We start from the raw sequence: 18,018 nt of genomic DNA, 5'->3' as shown, positions 1-18,018 counted from the left end.
TTATACGAGTTTTGGATAGGTAAAGACTATCCACTTACTATTGTGAATTCAATCTAATTGAACATATTTGATGAGATAACGATTGGAAGTAACGGTTAGAGTAATGTAGCAGTTTTGGAAACATGGCAAGAAGCATTGAATACTGCTACTCCTGTAATTTGGGAAAAAGTGTGCGGCAATGTTAAAAGTTACTAGACGAATGTTGAATGGGTGAAACTCGCATCGAGGCAATTAACCCAGTCATTATTTACAATCCAAATGAAGATACTGATGTTAGTGATTATAAGTATAGATCTATTTTTTATTATTTTATCAGTAAATACTTACCACTAAAATTTAGAAACAACAGAATTTGTAATTTTCTTCTATTTTACACTAATAATTGTATATTTCTCTAAATGAATGTAAAATCTTGGAAGTGTCTCAAATATTGGAAGAATTTGCTTTTAACTTTAATGACTGTTTAAGTGAAAGCGTTCATCCCTAATCTAAAATTGCTGCAAATTCATGAAATATAGTGTACATAATTTTGTCACTGTTGTTCTAAGTAATCGAAGATGTTACCGTTTGAATGGCTAGGTAGATTCTTTTCTTTTGGCTTTTCAGTACCTGCTTTTTCTTTAGGTTTTTCCTGTGAAGATTTTCCGAACCTTATATTTAAGCTTTTTAAATGTATGAATCAAACGTTATCGTCCTATATGCTATAGATAGCCTGTTTGGGATTTAAGGTTTTTATTAGATCTTAGGTATAGAAGGTATTAAAATAAACAACAATTTTTTCCTTTTACCATTTATTCAAAATCAACATTATAACTAGATCTAGTATCACACATTCAATGGCAAGATGGCCTTTTTATCTAAAATTGAATATCTTTTTATTAAAAAATTACACCTAAGTCATATTTTCACAGAAATATAATACGTACGAGTATATTAATTTTAGCCTTAAATTAATGTCATTTTATTTCAATTTTATATGAGTAAAGCGATTAGAATGAAAAATTATAGTAGGTATGTATATAATATATGCAAATTTAATTTTGATGAGATACTATGTTTTTGGTGATAACAAATTAATAATTACGAAAAATAGTTAACAAAGGGGACACAAAAAAAAACATCATCATCAAAAAACGTCATTTATAAAATAATCTTAAACCATGGTACCGATAATCACGTAGGTAAAAGTATATATATACAAAAAAGTAGATTGAAGAAAACAGAAAAGAGAATTTAACAAAACTATACGTTTGTTCAATTGGAACCCATCGTTTTTTAGGTTAGCCTTAGAAATGGTTGTAATCACTCAACTATGCTCTGCAATGTAGTTAAGTATGTAAAAGTCACACTGATCAATTTCAATCATTTGTATTTGACTCAGATTTTAAGTAATGTGATTTATTAAAATGGCTTTTGTTGTTAAAAATCCGTCTAAATATAACCACCGTGCGGTCATTCTATGTTTGTGAACTAAAGGTTTGCAACCATTGCATATTCATACGCGAAAGCAAGCAGTATATGGAAACGCATATTTTGCGCATACAACTGTCAAGGAATGGTGTAAATTTAAGAGTGGAAGAAAGGAGGCGAATGATAAGCTGCAACCAGGTGCTGTGTGTGCTGACTCAACAGACAGGAATGTGGCATGTGTGGAAGGTTTGAATGGAGAAAATCGTTGAATAAGAGCAATTTTAAAAAATTGTGTAAGTATGGGATCTGTAAATAAGCGCTGGCTTACAGCAAAGTTTGTGTGCAATGGGATTCTAGTTTTTTGTCAGTGAATCATAAAAGCTTGCAAATGGGTATATATTTGCAACATCTCACGAAATACAGGCAAAACGGTAATTATGACTTTCTTTTGTCAATAATCTCTGACGACGAGTCTTGGTGTCAATATTTTAAACCATCCAGTAAGCTTGATGCCTAATTAACGAAAACCTGTATAATGAATCTTTGCATAAGCTTCCTTAAGCATTAAAACTATAATGTTCAAGGAAGCTCTCACTAGTGTTCTGCACGTTATTGCACATCCTCATGTTGCCAAATTAGTTAAATAAAATCTGCAATGAAATAAATAAAGAATATTATAGCATCCACCTTATAGTCCTGACTTATCACCTTGCGATTTTTACATCTTTGGGCCAATGAAAAAGGCGTTAAAAGGTAATCGTTTTCAGTCGGAAGAAGAAATACAAAATGCCGTAAAATAATTCTTCCAGGAACAGTCACAAGATTTCTTTAAGCAGTGTATCCATCGGTTGGTAAAACAATGTGATATGTGCCTTTATTCTAGTGGTAATCATTTTTTAGATATATCACGCTTCCTTGGAAGTCGGACTAAAGGTTAATATGAACAAGACGCAAATAATGACTAATATATATATATATATATATATATATATATATATATATATATATATATATATATATATATATACCCGGTATTTAGGCGTTCGACGCCCTTCCGGTAGGGATCTATGGAGGAGTATCACCTAGCCGCAAGCCCTTATCTCTTGCCGTACTGCTCCACCATAGGCCGATCAGATACCAGCATATTCTAGACTAAGCCGCAGATTCATTTTAGAATTTTAAACTGCTGCGTTAGCCTTTTTGTTTTCTGCACACCGGGCCGGGGATCGAACTGACATCTCTCGCATTGAAGCGAAGGAGAAGCCAGCCGCCCAGCCCGCTTGGCTAATCCGATCGACGGATGAAACATGACGGACTGAAATAATGACTAATCTGGTGCTAAATCGAAATATTGCTGTTGATGGAAGGGATATTGTGCAGACTACATCGTATAAATACCTAGGACACACAAGCGTTTGGTCAGAGATAACCCGACATGTGAGCTCACACATCGCATAGGATTAGCTTGGACAGCGTTTGGTAAATTAAACTATGTATTTAAATCGGATTTACCCATATGCCTCAAAAGGAAAGTCTTTGTTAAATGTGTGTTACCTGTACTCACTTATGGAGCGGAAACATTAACACTCACAAAAAGGCAGTTAATAAGATTCGGGTGACTCAGATGGCTATGGAGCACCAGATGTTAGGTGTCTCTGTGAGACCGAATCCCAAACGAGGAAATGCGTCGTAGAATAAAAGCAACAGACGCTATCGAAAAAATCGCGTCCTTAAAATGGAATTGGGCAGGACACGTCGCCAGATTATCAGACAACCGATAGATAAAACATATTTTAGAGTGGAGACCAAGGTCAGAAGTAATACGGAGCAGAGGACGCCCACCAATTAGATAAACTGATAACCTGAAGCGTGTTAGCAATAACTAGATGCAAACCGCACAAGACAGACATATGGAAAGAGCTGAGGGAGACCTATGTCCAGCAGTGGACGCGTACAGGTTAATGATGATGATATCTGATAATACATTTTTTCATCTGATAACACATTAGTAAGGAATTTACGGAGATGCAAGATTGATGAATTAAACCTACGCTACGTGAGACGAAAAATATAGTATAATCAACACAGAAAAAGGATTACTGATATAATAGATAGATAGAGACAAAGAACTATTTGTTACATAAACGAAAGACAATATAACGTTATAAGGATAACACAAAATAAGAAGAAAATATGTTAAGTGTATATGAAAATGTAATAATAAAATATAGCCATTTGTATTCAATAAAGATTTAGTAGGCGATTGTGCTTCTGTTACATGTTTCTATAATCTAGGAAACAAAATTAATTTAATATATTAAAGATTTTATATTTAGGGATGTATTATAATAGTAGTCATATCAATGAAACACTTAAAAAGACAACATAATTCCACATACTATTCGCTTTTACAATATTGAAATTTGTTATTGTGGAGACATATTTTTTAAATACGCAATTTTTCGTCATATAATAGTTCCTTGATGTGTTACAACTTTGTATATTAACATTTTTTTCACTATAATATAAAACTATTTGTTAAATAAAACAATAATAACAAAACCTTTGTTTTGTTGTTACTATCTAGGAGGCTGCTTAAGTTTCGTGTCACCTATATTATTCGAATTCCACACGATTCTAATTAGTTTAGCTTCAATACTACTAATTGAGATTACAGAAGAAATAAAACGTAAAAAACTGTCAAACCATAATATGTAATGAGAAAAATATTGACTAAGAATGAACCGATAGAAAAGGAAGTATATTAAATAAAATTCCAGCGGTTTTATGAGTCGCAATAAAAAATTGACTTATTTATGAATGACAGTCAAATACTTGTACAAGAATTAATAAAAGTGGTTATTGAATTACGCTTTTTAGTAAATATTATCGAAAAACTCAATAAATTACATATATCGTTGCAAGGAAAAGTGCATATTATACTAGATTGCTCCGGCGGTCAGATTTTAATACCCTAGAGAAAAAGGCCAAAAGTAAATTTGCTCTGGCCATTTCTTAGAAAAGATAGTTTAAAAATGCCTTTAGTAGGTACACAATGAATTATAATGAATAGCTAGGGTTAGCGTAAATAGAGAATGTTGTCTTCATAAAGAAGGTACTTGGATACATTTTACTAATAAAATTTTTAATACATCTTTCTCAAACTTTATAGTTACCTAAATACAAAACTACTTCTTATTTAAAATTTTATAACGATATTATCACTAAAGTATTATGATGTTAGAGCTCATATTCCCTTGTCCAATATTTGATTGGGTTTGAGTAATATATTTCTTAGAAAAGATTGGTAATTACTATTCTACCTGAAATTTTATGATAAGAAATAAAGAGGGTGCGTATCTCAATATTATTACTTTAGTTACGGTTTGAATGTCTCTAGTGAACCATAGAGAAATTTGATATAAGTGAAATTTTAAGCGAAAATAGTCGAAAAGGGAAAAAAGCGAAAGTCTATGCTTGTTATTGACAATTACAAATATAACTTACATAAAATGCTTGCTAATAATATGAAATGTTGGCAGCGCCCTAATACATTTCAATTTTTAGAAGTTTTAAAAGATTATCAAATTGACACCTATATAAAATATGAACTTCTGCAAAATAGTGAAAGCAAAATAAAATTAGTAGATTTGATTTTGTCAAATGGATTTCATTTAGATGTATACCAAAATAAATGCCTTGTTTTAATTTATATTTGTTTAATTTTGTAAAGGTAGAAGATATTCCGGATATTTTTACACTTGTATGGGTTTGTCTCGTATATTTTCGAATCACCACAAATTATTTCAGTAATTTTTAAAAACAGAATTAATCTCAAAATATCTAACAAAAATCCTAAACCAGATTAAAATTTCTAATAAAATTTCTAAATCAGTCACTAACATTTTTCAAAATAGGGACAAAAATCAAGTGGATATAATCTAAATACATAATCTAATTTCACTGGCTCATATATAAATATGTAAAATACGTAAAAATACAAAAGTCACAGTACCAATTTTGCTGATATTAGTTTTCTTAGAACTTAATACTTAATCCGCTTGACCATGGGAGCAAACTAGTATACGGTTTTAGGAGCGAACTAGTAAATAATTAAAAGGGTTTTTTGACCTCCGGAGCGATCTAGTGTGCTCCGAGGAAAAGATATCCTTATAATCTATAGATTTAATCACATCAATACATTTCAGAGGACATTGTTATTATTTGACTTACAATTGAAGATAAATAACTTTTTCCACGTTTTACTGTTGAAATAATTTAAGAAATAAAAATATAAAATAAAAATTATATCAAATATGCAAAAGAATGAAGAAGAGTTAGAGCTGGTTTCAAAAGCCGAATCAGTAATCTAGATTTAGACAAATACAACATTTTGGAAATGTATTCATCTCTCTTTCATTCAAAAATATAACTGAGTGTCTTACAATGCAATATTGAGTTAAAATACCAGAATCACTTTCATCACAAGAAAGAAATTTTCCAATTTTAGAAATTACAAAAACTTGTTTTCGATTTTGGTTCAACACCTGTGAGCCGTTTTTATAAAATTGACCAAACACGGTCATCCGTTATCATTTGCATTGGCCATTCCTAATGTAAGACGGACTGAAAAATACACGAAGTGAAGAGCGAAGAGGTAAAAAGAGGTTTTCTCGTAAAAAGAAGTTTTGGAATTCTTCTAGTTGGAGGATCACTTTTAGTTGCTCATTAAGATCATATTTTGTTCGTTTGTTATTTTAATGAATCCAATCTGTAAGCACGAGACAAAAAACAATATTAAGAAATAATAATAACGAGATAATTATAGGTATAAAAGACAAACTGGAGAGCCTTTGCTAACCTTGTTCTAAACCATCCACGGATGATCGCATAAATGAAAAAGGTCCAAAAATAACAAAAGAAGAAGTAATTTATGCAGAAAAAGCTCAGAAGAACGGAAAAACCATCAGTCCAGACAATATCAGTGTCGAATTACTTAAATTAATTGCAGACAAAGAAAGTAAAGCCTCGACTTAATGACAGCACTATTCAATAAGATATATGACACAGGTAAAATACCATCAGACTGGTTAAAATCAACATTCCTAACATTTCAAAAAAAAATTCAATGCCTTAGACTGCGATGACTATCTAATATTAAGCATGATGTCTCATGTCCTTAAAACTTTTCTCAGAATCATTCATACACGAATTTACAAGAAGTGTGAATTTCAGATGAGTGACACTCAATTCGGATTTCGAAATGGACTGGGAAAACGAGAAGCTCTTTTTGCCTTAAATGTGTGAACACAACGATGCAGAGATATGAATGTAAATGTATATGCATGTTTTATTGATTATCGAAAAGCATTTGACTGCGTTAACCATCAAAAGATCATCGAAATTCTGAGAACAACTGGAATTGACGAACAAGACTTGCGAATTATCTCAGAACTATATTGGCACCAAACGGCAACAACTGAAATAGAGCACACAACATCCAAAGATATACGAATCCGACGAGAAGTGCGACAAGGTTGCGTCTTATCACCGCTATTATTTAATCTGTATTCGGAATCTATATTCAGAAAAGCATTAGAAGAGGTTCAAGGTGGAATCAAAATTAACAGAACCAGCATAGACAACGTCAGGTACGCTGATGATACCGTCCTAATAGCAAGCAACGCACAAGAACTACAAAATATAATAAATGCGGTAGTTGTATGCATTTGAATTCCAAGGGACAAATAATAGAACAAGTAAATTTCATAAAATATTTGGGAGCAAATATCAACAGCCAGTAATAAAAAAAAAAAAAAGAAATCCTATCAGAATCGAGCAAGCGAAGAAAACACTCATTAACATGAAAATATTCTTTACAAGATCAGACCTTAGTCTAGAGCTTAGAATTCGAATGATCAGATGTTACGTTTTCTCTGTTTTGCTGTATGGCTGTGAAAGTTGGACAATGGACTCTGAAACAGAAAAAAGAATACGTAGATGCTTTTGAAATGTATATATATATACAGACGGATGCTGAGAATTCCATGGATACAAAAAGTTACCAATGGTGAGATACTTCGGCGCATAAGTAAACAAAAAGTTACTAAGCATAATTAAAGAGAGAAAAATACAATACTTGGGTTATGTGTTGAGAGGTGAAAGATACGAATTACTCCAAATAATATTGGAAAGTAAAGTTCAGTGCTAGAGATCAGTTGGAAGCCGCCAGAACTCGTGACTGAAAGACCTGAGGAGATGGTTTGACCGCTCATGCAAAAAAATCTATCGTGCAGCAGTTTCCAAAGCTCCAATTGCCATTTGTATCACCAACCTTCGAAAGGAGACAACACAATAAGAAGAAGAAGAATCTGTAAGCATATGCTTTACTGTTAATGATACATTGCATTTTGAACATAGAGGTAGATTTTTTGAAACTATCCAGTCCCCATAAGTTAATCTAGTATTGCTGATTATCAGTCTACGTATAACTATTTTTTCTCTTCTGCTCATGTTGGGTAGTTGAAATATGTTGATGGTCCAGTTTGTAAATCAATTTTGCTTATAAATTGTTTTGTGTTTTGTATATCAATATATCAACACTCGAAGCAGAGGACGACCATCGACTAGATTAACGGATGATATAAAGCGCCACAAATTGGATGAAAGAAGCTCTAAATATAATTAGGCGGAAAATTTTACGGGAGGTCTGCGTTCAGCAGTGGACAAATAAAGGCTAATGATAGTGATGATGATATCAACACTACTTATTTGTTTCTCAAAAGATATTATCTGGATGAAAAACGTTATTACGTCAAATGAGCTTTACAATTAACAGTTTTCTCGTGGGTAATTTGCGAACACCCTATACACAGTTATTTCAACTATTTATCCCGTACAGATTTTAAATGTATTACTTAAAGCTATAGAAAATGTGGATGTAAAAGAATCACATAATAATTAAAAACAAGTTTCGCTTAAAAAAGGTAGAGATTCGTGACACAACATCGCCATCTTCTTATTTCATAACGGAAGTCACTTCATTATTATAGTTATTTATACACCAAGGGCAATTTGTGCATGTTTATTTTTATTTTTACCAGTGTAATAATTAGTCTATAAAGGCAAAATGTAATACATACTATATTTCGTGACGTTTAAATATCAGGAATGATATATCTGTGGGGTCAAAGGTTATATTAGAATTAGTAAAAACCGTAGGTGGATAACAATGGAAACAATCAAATTCTCCAAAAGTTAAATAAAGTTAAATAAACACTTATTCGTTATACATATATAATCGTATTATCGGCATTTCTGTGTAGATTCTTGTGCTGGTCACGAAAGAAATAGACATTTATATGATGTATGAACTTTATGCCATTCAGCTCGCTTTATGTGTTTATTAATCCAATTCCTCTATATTTTTACCACATTCTTCTCTAAAATAACGTTTCAATGCAAAAATCCAAGCGTGAACAAAAAAGACAGAGCTCAAGATGAATGCTCAAACACGGTTCTTTTCAGACCGATATCTGATGATATCAATATCGAGGGAATTACTGATGACAAGGAAGATGAGACCAAGACAAAAAAAAAACGTGCCGTTGAGATCCCCCACAGAACACACAACAGCACTATTTTTACAAGAAGTGGCCTGGCTGTCAAAGCAACGAACAGCAATCTCCGTTAAACTCGACAATTGCACAGAAACTTCTGTGTACAACCCTCCAAGAACGAAATTTCTATTTCACCCTCACAAAAACTTCCAATCGTCCAATTCGAATTTAGTAGGTGCCTTCAACAGCTATCACACAGTGTGGGCATATGCAGAAACGAACAATTGCGGACAGACCATCGAATAATGGGCGGAACTTAACGACATATCTCTGATCCACGATCCGAAACTATAAAAATCGTTCTACAGCAGAATATGGAGGAAGGCGTATAACTCCAACATGACTTTCAGAAGTGGCGTAATTTACGGCGCCTGCACAAGGACGGTCTACGATCCTATCTAACACAGCAACGTCTAGTTGCTCTAACTAAACGTACGCAATAGTGAAAACGACAGAATTCCCGAAATTCAATTTCAAAATATCTAAATTGGACAGATACGCTGCCGAAATAGACCGCTCCTTGGGAAACCTCGAAGCTACCCCAGCAAATTATGATGACCTATCATCGAAATAATTCGAAAATACTTTCGAAGGCACATTCCTAGAGTCTGTAAACAACGGTACTCTGATAAGTAAATACATATCAGAGACTGTGCGAAACAGGCCCCTTTAGTGGGGAATCCACAGAATGTGGAGCCCCAAAGCGCCCTGAATGCGTTTCTGCAAACCTGACACCTTAAAAGAAGAAGCGTGTAACGTAAAAGCATTTCTTGGCTGCGAAACCTTCGTAAATGGTTCGAAATGATATCGGTAGAATTATTCCGTGCAGCTATTTCGAAAGTTGCAAATAGCCACGTTGATCAGCAACCTCCACAGGAAACACTGAACGCAAGATGAAAAAAAAAAAAATAATGGAAATGAAACCTCTTACATGCTATACTTCCGAAGAAGCTACTTAAAAGTAGTCAAGTTGCAAAGGATGAAAGGTCCGTAAAGGTCCAGAGAGCGAGGATGAGCGCCCCAGCGGGGAAGAGGTTTCAATACCAGTTAAAGCAAGGATGGACTCAAAAGAAGCTCTACAGCAACATCAACTATTCAAAAACTACCAACTTGGACGTAGGGTATACACTTGTAACACAGGTAACCATGTCGTGGGAGTATATTTTTTGGAAGAAAATCTAAACGTTGAGATGTATTTAGATTTTTTAGTAAATCAATTGCCTATATTATTGGAAGACGTTCCACTTCGTATACGTGAAAAATGTGGTTTCTGCATGACCGTGCTTCTGTTCACCATAATTCATAGATTTAAGGTGAACTTGAATATCAGTTTCCCGATAGATGGATTGGAAGAAATGGACCAGTAGTGTGGCCACCCAAATCGCCAGATTTTAATAAAATGGACTTATTTTTTTGGGGTTACGTTTAGAATGAAGTCTATAAAATACCTCCAACAAAAGGGGATGAGATGAAAGATAGAATACGAAGTGTATTTCGAAGTGCTAGTGTACAATTGCTTCGTAATATAAGTGACTCAGCCTTGGTTAATGTTAAACAAAAATGTTGTGAGAGAGCATTGACTTCATATAGTTTTTTACTTGAGACCATGAACTCGTTTTGACTTAATCTTTTTTTTTAATTTTGAATTATGTTCTTCGTCCCAAAAATTTATAAAACAAGACAAACATAGAATATATCATATCAGCAGCACAAACAGAAAAATATCATAATAATATCTTTATGATTTAAGAATATTTTTTACAATATTAATAAATATCGACAGCATTTGAATGCTAATAACAAGAAATATAATCTATATTCAAATCAATACATACATTTTTTAGGACCATAATATGTTTTTTGTTTTGATTACTAACTAATTTAAGAATGGGATTTTTAAACAACCGTTCTCTTTTCTGATTTTATGTTTTTTTATGTGCAACAAATGATTGTTATTCAATGACACATCACAAAACTTTCCAAAAATATGTCTCCCCAAGGTCTTTTATACACACTGCTCCAAGAAACAACGGCATCAAGAGGATATGTTTGTATTTGTGTATATACTTTTGATTTGAGACTTCAAATTTGTAAAAAAATCGAAGAATATATTTTTACATAAAGAACCTAAACAAAGAGTATTGTGTAGATTTTAATTTTCTGATTGAGTTTATTAGGATATACTTCCAGATTAATTAGCTAAGTCCAGATTATTTACAACTTAAAACAGGGCTAACCTCGGTATGCCATTATCTTGTCTTCACTCTAACTATTCCACCATATTCAATTTTTTTAAAAGCAATTTAGGACAGAAGACAATTATTGTACTTATATGCAAATGTGTACATCAAAATGTTAGTGGTGTATTGACGAGAATTCATATTGCATAATTTTTGGTGATATTGACGCAGAAAACGAGAACAAAAATGGATGAATATTCAAACTATATAAATATACTAAAACAAAACATCCGGACCAAACTAAGAATCTACAAGACAACTTTAAAACCTAGCATGCTATTAAAGCAAAAACTAATTTAGAAAGTAAAGATATTTCAGCTGTAAAAGAGCTGAAAAGATGCCCCCAGACAGAGAACGAAGAATCACTGGACTTTAAACAATAAAAAAGGAATGAACATATTTAAGGTTCAAATAAAGAAGAGTGAATCGCTTGAGATAAATCAACAATAAGACAACGAAGTGCAGGGCATCCGTAAAAGAGGTAGAATTATGATCTAAGCATGTATAAGACACGTGTAAAATATGTGAACAAATAATTTGGCAGAAATCAACAAACAAGAAGAAAAATAAAATAATTAAGCAACAAGTTTCAGTTTTTACGGAACAGGCGTAAGTCTATCTAGACATTATGGAGACAGTGAGGTCAAAAGAATAAAGTTGTAATGATTTGAAACATCTTTTACGTATACAGTACATCTGCGGTTAGTTCCATAAATCTTTGGCAAGGCTATAAGTAATTATAACCACAAGATTTGTGGTTCTGGTCCAAGAAAAATGTCGTTTTAGAGTACATCCTCCGACTTCACCACAGGTAAGAGTTATGAACCCGAAATTCGAAGATGCTTACAACTAGGAAAAGCAGCAATGACTGAACTAAACGGGGTACGATGTGATCGTTACATTACTATGACAAACAAGAAGAGATTCATCCCAACTCTAGTCGTTTCTCTATGTTACTATGCATGCGAGACATGGACAGTAAAGCCGCTTTTAAAATGTGGACATGAAGACGACTGCTTCGAATCCCATGAAATTAAGCCCAATCAGTCTCTATCTAAAACTGTTTAAGGTCGAATTTTAAGGTTGTTTAGTCATATCCAACGAAGCGGTCACAAAATGGAGTGGTTGGTAGTTCACGGAAGGCCTCAGAGTCAACGCCAACGCTTCAGATCTCCACAGCGATGGGCAGACATTACGCAAAAGCTCTTCAACAAAAAGTATACTGAGGCAGTACATGTAACAGATGATCGGGGCCAGTGGAGGAATATCATTAGTCAAACTATCCGAGCTGCTCAAGATGAACCACAATATGATGATGAACATTTGAGTATTTCAGTGATGATCGAGTTATCACCAAATGGGACGTCATCATCATCATCATTGGTGCTACAGCCCTATAAAAGAGCCTCGACCTTCCCAAGTCTATTACGCCAGTCAGTTCTATCCATTGCCAACTGTTGCCAGTTTGCTGCGCCTCTTTGTCTACCATCCTCATCTACACCATCCCTCCATCTGAGTTTTGGTCTACCCCTACTTCTACTTCCCACAGGTTGTGACATAAGGATTCTTCTAGGAGGGTTGTTCTGCTGTGATCTTGCCAGATGTCCTGCCCATCTTACTCTTCCTATTTTTATAAACGATACTACGTCTTTACCACCAAATATATGTTTATATCTGTGATATATCTCGTAGTTGTACCTCCTTCTCCAAACACCATTTTCAGAGATGCCACCAAATATTCTTCTCAGGATCCTTCGTTCAAATATAAGCAGGAGATTTTCATCTGCCTTGGAAATGGTCCATGTCTCCGACCCATATGTCAACACTGGTTGTATAAGGGTTTTGTATATGGTTATTTTTGTTTTTTGGCTTAAGTTTCTGCTTCTCATATGTCTACTCAGTCCAAAATAGCATTTGTTTGCTAGGATTATTCTTCGCTTGATTTCTTCCGTCATGACGTTCTCCTTGGTGATCAGGGAGCCTAAGTATGTGAATTTGTCCACCACTTCAAAGGTAGAATTATCAACCGTGAATCGGTGGCCGATGTTTCTGGCTCTATTGTTGGGTGTTGATGCCATTATCTTAGTTTTATTTTCATTTACTTGCAGGCCCATATTTTTTGAGGCGTTTGACAAGGTGGTTGGACCAAATGGGACGTAAGGGCTTGAAAAATCACTGCCACTTAAACACTCCCACTCCCTTACAGAGGGACTTCGACCAGTGAATTCGAAGAACCTTCTGCGTTAACTCCATTGTTGATGGATTAGTGGTGTTTCTCACACAAGTAAAGTAAAGGAAGTAAAATAAAACACTTTTTGATGGTGGAAAAACAATCCAGCCACAGAGTCTAAGATCGTAGAGTGGAGCAGAGCCCCGAAATCGGAGTCCCAGGGTGCGGAGACCTATTTGGGAGCCGAAACCAGAGACCGAGAGCAGAAAATATCCCATATTTAGAAGTATATTTATATTTATATGACATTTTCAGATCCCTCGACCAATAATAAAATTTGAAGCAGTTTTAAGGCGGGGCGATGCGCAGGGTGCGTATGAGTCCACGACTTATGCACCAGGATGACAGAGTAATAACTAATTGCTGAGTATGCCGACGACCTTAAAAAATATCTTGTCCAAACATAACCCAGTGACCCAATTTACAAAGCTAAAACCCAATTTTAAATAACAATGCAATATGCGCACGCAGAAAATCATGAAAATTAGATTTCATTAAAATCGATATAGGACTAAAACAGGAAGGGTAACTCAGCATAACAAACACACTTGGAAACTTGGTATCTCCTACTAAGTTCTGTGGTGGATGTTGTAAACTGAAAAGATCTACATGTATAGTTATACCAGACTTGCCGTGGTTTTGTTGAATTTTGGTGTTGTGTTCTTATGTGCGTGTGTATATGTGTGCAAATAAAATCCTTTTGGTTTTAATGTTATAATAAAAACTTACAGACAGGAAAACATAGTATAAAATTGTTATGTACAATGACCTAAAAATTTGTAATATAGTAGTACCAAAACAAATAAACATAACAAAAAAAAATTAAAATAACCATTTGATGCATTAATTTCTTGGAACAGATTAAATTTAAAGCTAACATTTACTATTTTTTCTATTTTGTAAAATAGTATTTAATAATTGCTCAACGAGCCTCTGATTTGATTCAATGACACTTTTTAGTTCTCTAATTTCTTTGCTTAGATGTTCAACTTGCTCACTATTTTTTTCAATCTTACTATGTAAAAGGGGTAACGCTGTATTACAATCCATAATTTCAGAATTTTGATCTAGGTTGTTATTAACAACTTTTTTTGAGTAAGTCATTTCGCTTGCTCTAGACGAAATGGTATGTCCATAATTTTTACGTTGTTTGGCAATGTCATGTGCTGCTTTCAATATATCTTTTGGTAACCTTTTTTCCCGAGGATTTAGAGGTTTCACATTTAAAACTACTCTGTATGCTTTCGGTGAAACCAAAGCAGTCCAGTGTAATAAATTTAGCAAATATTGAGGTAAATAACCATTGAACAGAGCAAGCTCCATGTAAGAAATTAGTTTAGTTTGTCTAACTAATTTTGACAAACCAGCGGTTTTCTGCAAACCTTGAATGTCATGTACAGCTATACCTACAAGTAGATTCATTAAAATTACAGTTACGAATAATAAAAATAAAATATATGTAACTTGAGCACTAACTTCTAATAAAAATGGTGGATCTTCCGGATCATCATCAACCAAAAGATCTAAGCTTAATTCACCAGTCATCATTACCATGACAGTAATTAAACCAATGAAGGGGTTAGCAAAAGTTGATGAGTCTGGAAACATAACACAGAAGCTGATAGTAAACCCTATAAGTAGGCATGAATAAGCTAAGAGTAATTTTGCAAATTCGCCTTGCACTCTCGTGTACATTGCAACATATGATCCAAAAACTGGAAGTTGCCCAACCATTAGCATTAAATTAGTCCAACCAAAGAGTACGGCGAAAGCACCTACATGATTCTGCCAAGTATAGGTACGACCAGTATAAATAAAAGAGATGACAAAAACACTTGCTATAACTGTCCATTCTATTATATTTTCAGGATGTGAAAGATATTGTCTTACCGATGGATATCCTGCCAATCCATAGAGTTTCCTAAGTATTTCGCAGCCTGTTATACCAACTAGCACAAACCATTGCATCTCTATAACAAATGGGTTATTCCGAAGCATATGACCCATCATTGATTTCTTTTCACAAAGTTCTATGACATTTTGCGGTTGAGTATCATTCATATTCTTACCATGGTTATAACAGTTATGCGCTAACGCTGTTAATACATATAATGATAAACTTAACACAAATATAAAACAAAATAACATTCTTGCTATATAATACTTTCTAATTTTTTCCCATTTTAAATAGAGAAAAGCGGAACATAGTGGATGTAACAGAATTTCTTTTTGTCCTTCATCGACAAATGTATTTAAAAAGCTTATTTCTCTAGGGTGACAATATTGTAATATTCCTCTAAAATCCAGGCGCAGCTCTACCTCTCTGTTAGATGATTCAGGATGATGGTGTAAAGTTATAGCTGAATCTAATTTTTGTGTTATCATTGCTAGAGAAGCTGGTGTTTTTCGCGTAATTATACCCAATGCTGTCATACCAAATTTTGATTTAGCTGTAACATCAGCACCATGATATACTAAAACTTCTACACACTGTGACAATTCATTTAAAGCTGCTATATGTAAAGGTGCATACCCATATTGGTCTTTAGTATTAATATCTGCACCATAATTCACTAAAATTTCTATGATGTCGTAAGATCGTGCTGCCTTTCCTACAGCGCAATGTAGAGGTGTTCTTTTATCACAGTCTCCCATGTTAGGATTAGAATTACCTTTCCTTAGTAACAACTCAACACAGTCATAAGCTTGAGCTCTAGCTGCAAGGTGTAAGGGGGATTGTGCTCTATGGTTTCTAATATTCGCGTCGGCACCATTGTCAAGAAGAATCTCTATACAATCAACATAACCACTTTCAGCTGCCAAATGTAAAGGTGTTTGTTCCTTATCTTTTGTTTTTGTATTTACTTTAAACTTTTTTGGTTCGAGCAATATTTTTAAGCACTGTGGATGACCCAAATCAGCAGCTAGATGAACCGGGGAAAATCCTGAGTTTTCACTTTGGGCAACATCAGCACCTTCTTGGGTAAATAGCTTAACGCAAGCAATAGCATTAGCTCGCACAGCACAATGTAAGACACTTTCGTGGGAACTGTGTGGGCTATTGGTAAGAGTTTGGACATTAGCATCATTGTTGAGTAGTATTAAAGCTGTTTCTGGACTATCACCAAATGCAGCACAATGTAAAGGACTATAGCACTTATATAGCGCATTAACATCACAGCCTTTGGCTATAAGAAATTTGGTTCCTTGCACACATCCACTAAACGAGGTCAAATGTATTGCACTTAATCCTTGACTCGGTTCAAAGTAGTGCAAGTCAGCTCCTAAATTAAGAAAACCATCTAATAAATCATGTCTCTTCATAAAAGCAGCCCATAAGAATGCGGTATTAATTTCTACCTTGGAAGCACCTTTAAAATGATCTTGTAAATTATCTTTCTGTATTTTTTTACTTTCTATATCATCTAAAAGTTGATGCCGCCCGGAAGATACCTTCATGTGCTCCAAAAGATTGGTTTTGATTGTATCGTGACATATTTGAACTGTTAGATCGGCACTAGTTGAAAATTCTTCAAAGCTCTCGTAAATGTGCGGTGTGTGATCAGCAGGAGGTGAAGGGCCACATTCCATATATTCAAAGTCATCTGAGGGAAGCTCTTCTTCGAAAATATTTTCTGGATCATCCGTAGCCTTTTTCCAACGCAAGATAGTGTTGGAAGTAGGAGTCCGATAGAGGTGTAGATTTGTAGCGTCGACATTAACACTAACGGACCTACCCAATCTTTTTGAGTTGCAGCTTGAATCTTGTAAGCCGTAATTGTCCATCCCATAGAACGTGTGATTTTCTGAGGCGGACACCATTTCACTGAAACAAATAAAACAATCATTAAAACAAAGAAAAACTAGATAAATTTAGTAATGTTATATTAGGCCTTGCAGATACAGCTTTATTAAATCTTTATATATAATATGTCTGGGTAAAATGAATGCGTGAATTATAATAAGAGACAAAAACCTTTACATGAAACGATATAACTTTTTGACTTACAGTACGCTTAAGATAAGATTACCTCTATTGCATTAGCCATTTCATAATACGCATATTATCTTCCGGTAGGTAGACTACTGCTTAGAAAAGGTTTGACATATGCATGGCATAACTTTCTTCTTAATATCACAAGTATTTCTTGATCTTTAATTATAAGAAAAAAATTCCGCGCATTTCATTTTTATTCTTTTACTTGATTCTCTGGTTTGATTATTTTTATCTAAATAGTAAGTTATCTCAAGTAAATATTTTCTTCGAACATGTTATGTAGTTTGCGGTATTAGTACCTTTGTTAGACACCGGACTCAGTAAAAAAAAGTGTAATTTTAATTAAAATATACATAAATAAATAAATAACAAAATAAAATTAACTTGCAATGCAAATGCAATATGTACAATGAAAAATAGAATACCAATCCTGGTGATTAAAGCGATGATGCTACGATCCACTGTGGGTACCTGCGAAAAAATAAAATACGGGCAATGTTAAGAAAATTGAAAAAAGACGAT

General features: G+C 34.0%; 1 protein-coding gene across 2 annotated transcripts in view; it reads right to left on the bottom strand.

Moving 5' to 3' along the window:
- Positions 1 to 787: 787 nt before the first annotated feature.
- The window catches only part of LOC140434625 (transient receptor potential channel pyrexia-like), a 74,371-nt gene continuing 57,140 nt past the window's right edge, over positions 788 to 18,018 (bottom strand). For both annotated transcript variants that reach the window (XM_072523021.1, XM_072523020.1), the window contains exon 2: positions 788 to 17,325. In XM_072523021.1, the coding sequence (XP_072379122.1) occupies positions 14,373 to 17,321 (2,949 nt within the window). In that variant the 5' untranslated portion in view covers positions 17,322 to 17,325 and the 3' untranslated portion in view covers positions 788 to 14,372. The remainder of the gene's footprint in view (positions 17,326 to 18,018) is intronic.

The sequence above is a fragment of the Diabrotica undecimpunctata genome, chromosome 2 (assembly GCF_040954645.1).
Source record: "Diabrotica undecimpunctata isolate CICGRU chromosome 2, icDiaUnde3, whole genome shotgun sequence".
Taxonomy (NCBI): domain Eukaryota; kingdom Metazoa; phylum Arthropoda; class Insecta; order Coleoptera; family Chrysomelidae; genus Diabrotica; species Diabrotica undecimpunctata.
Note: the sequence above shows the minus strand (reverse complement) of the source record. Positions and strands in the feature narration are given on the sequence as shown.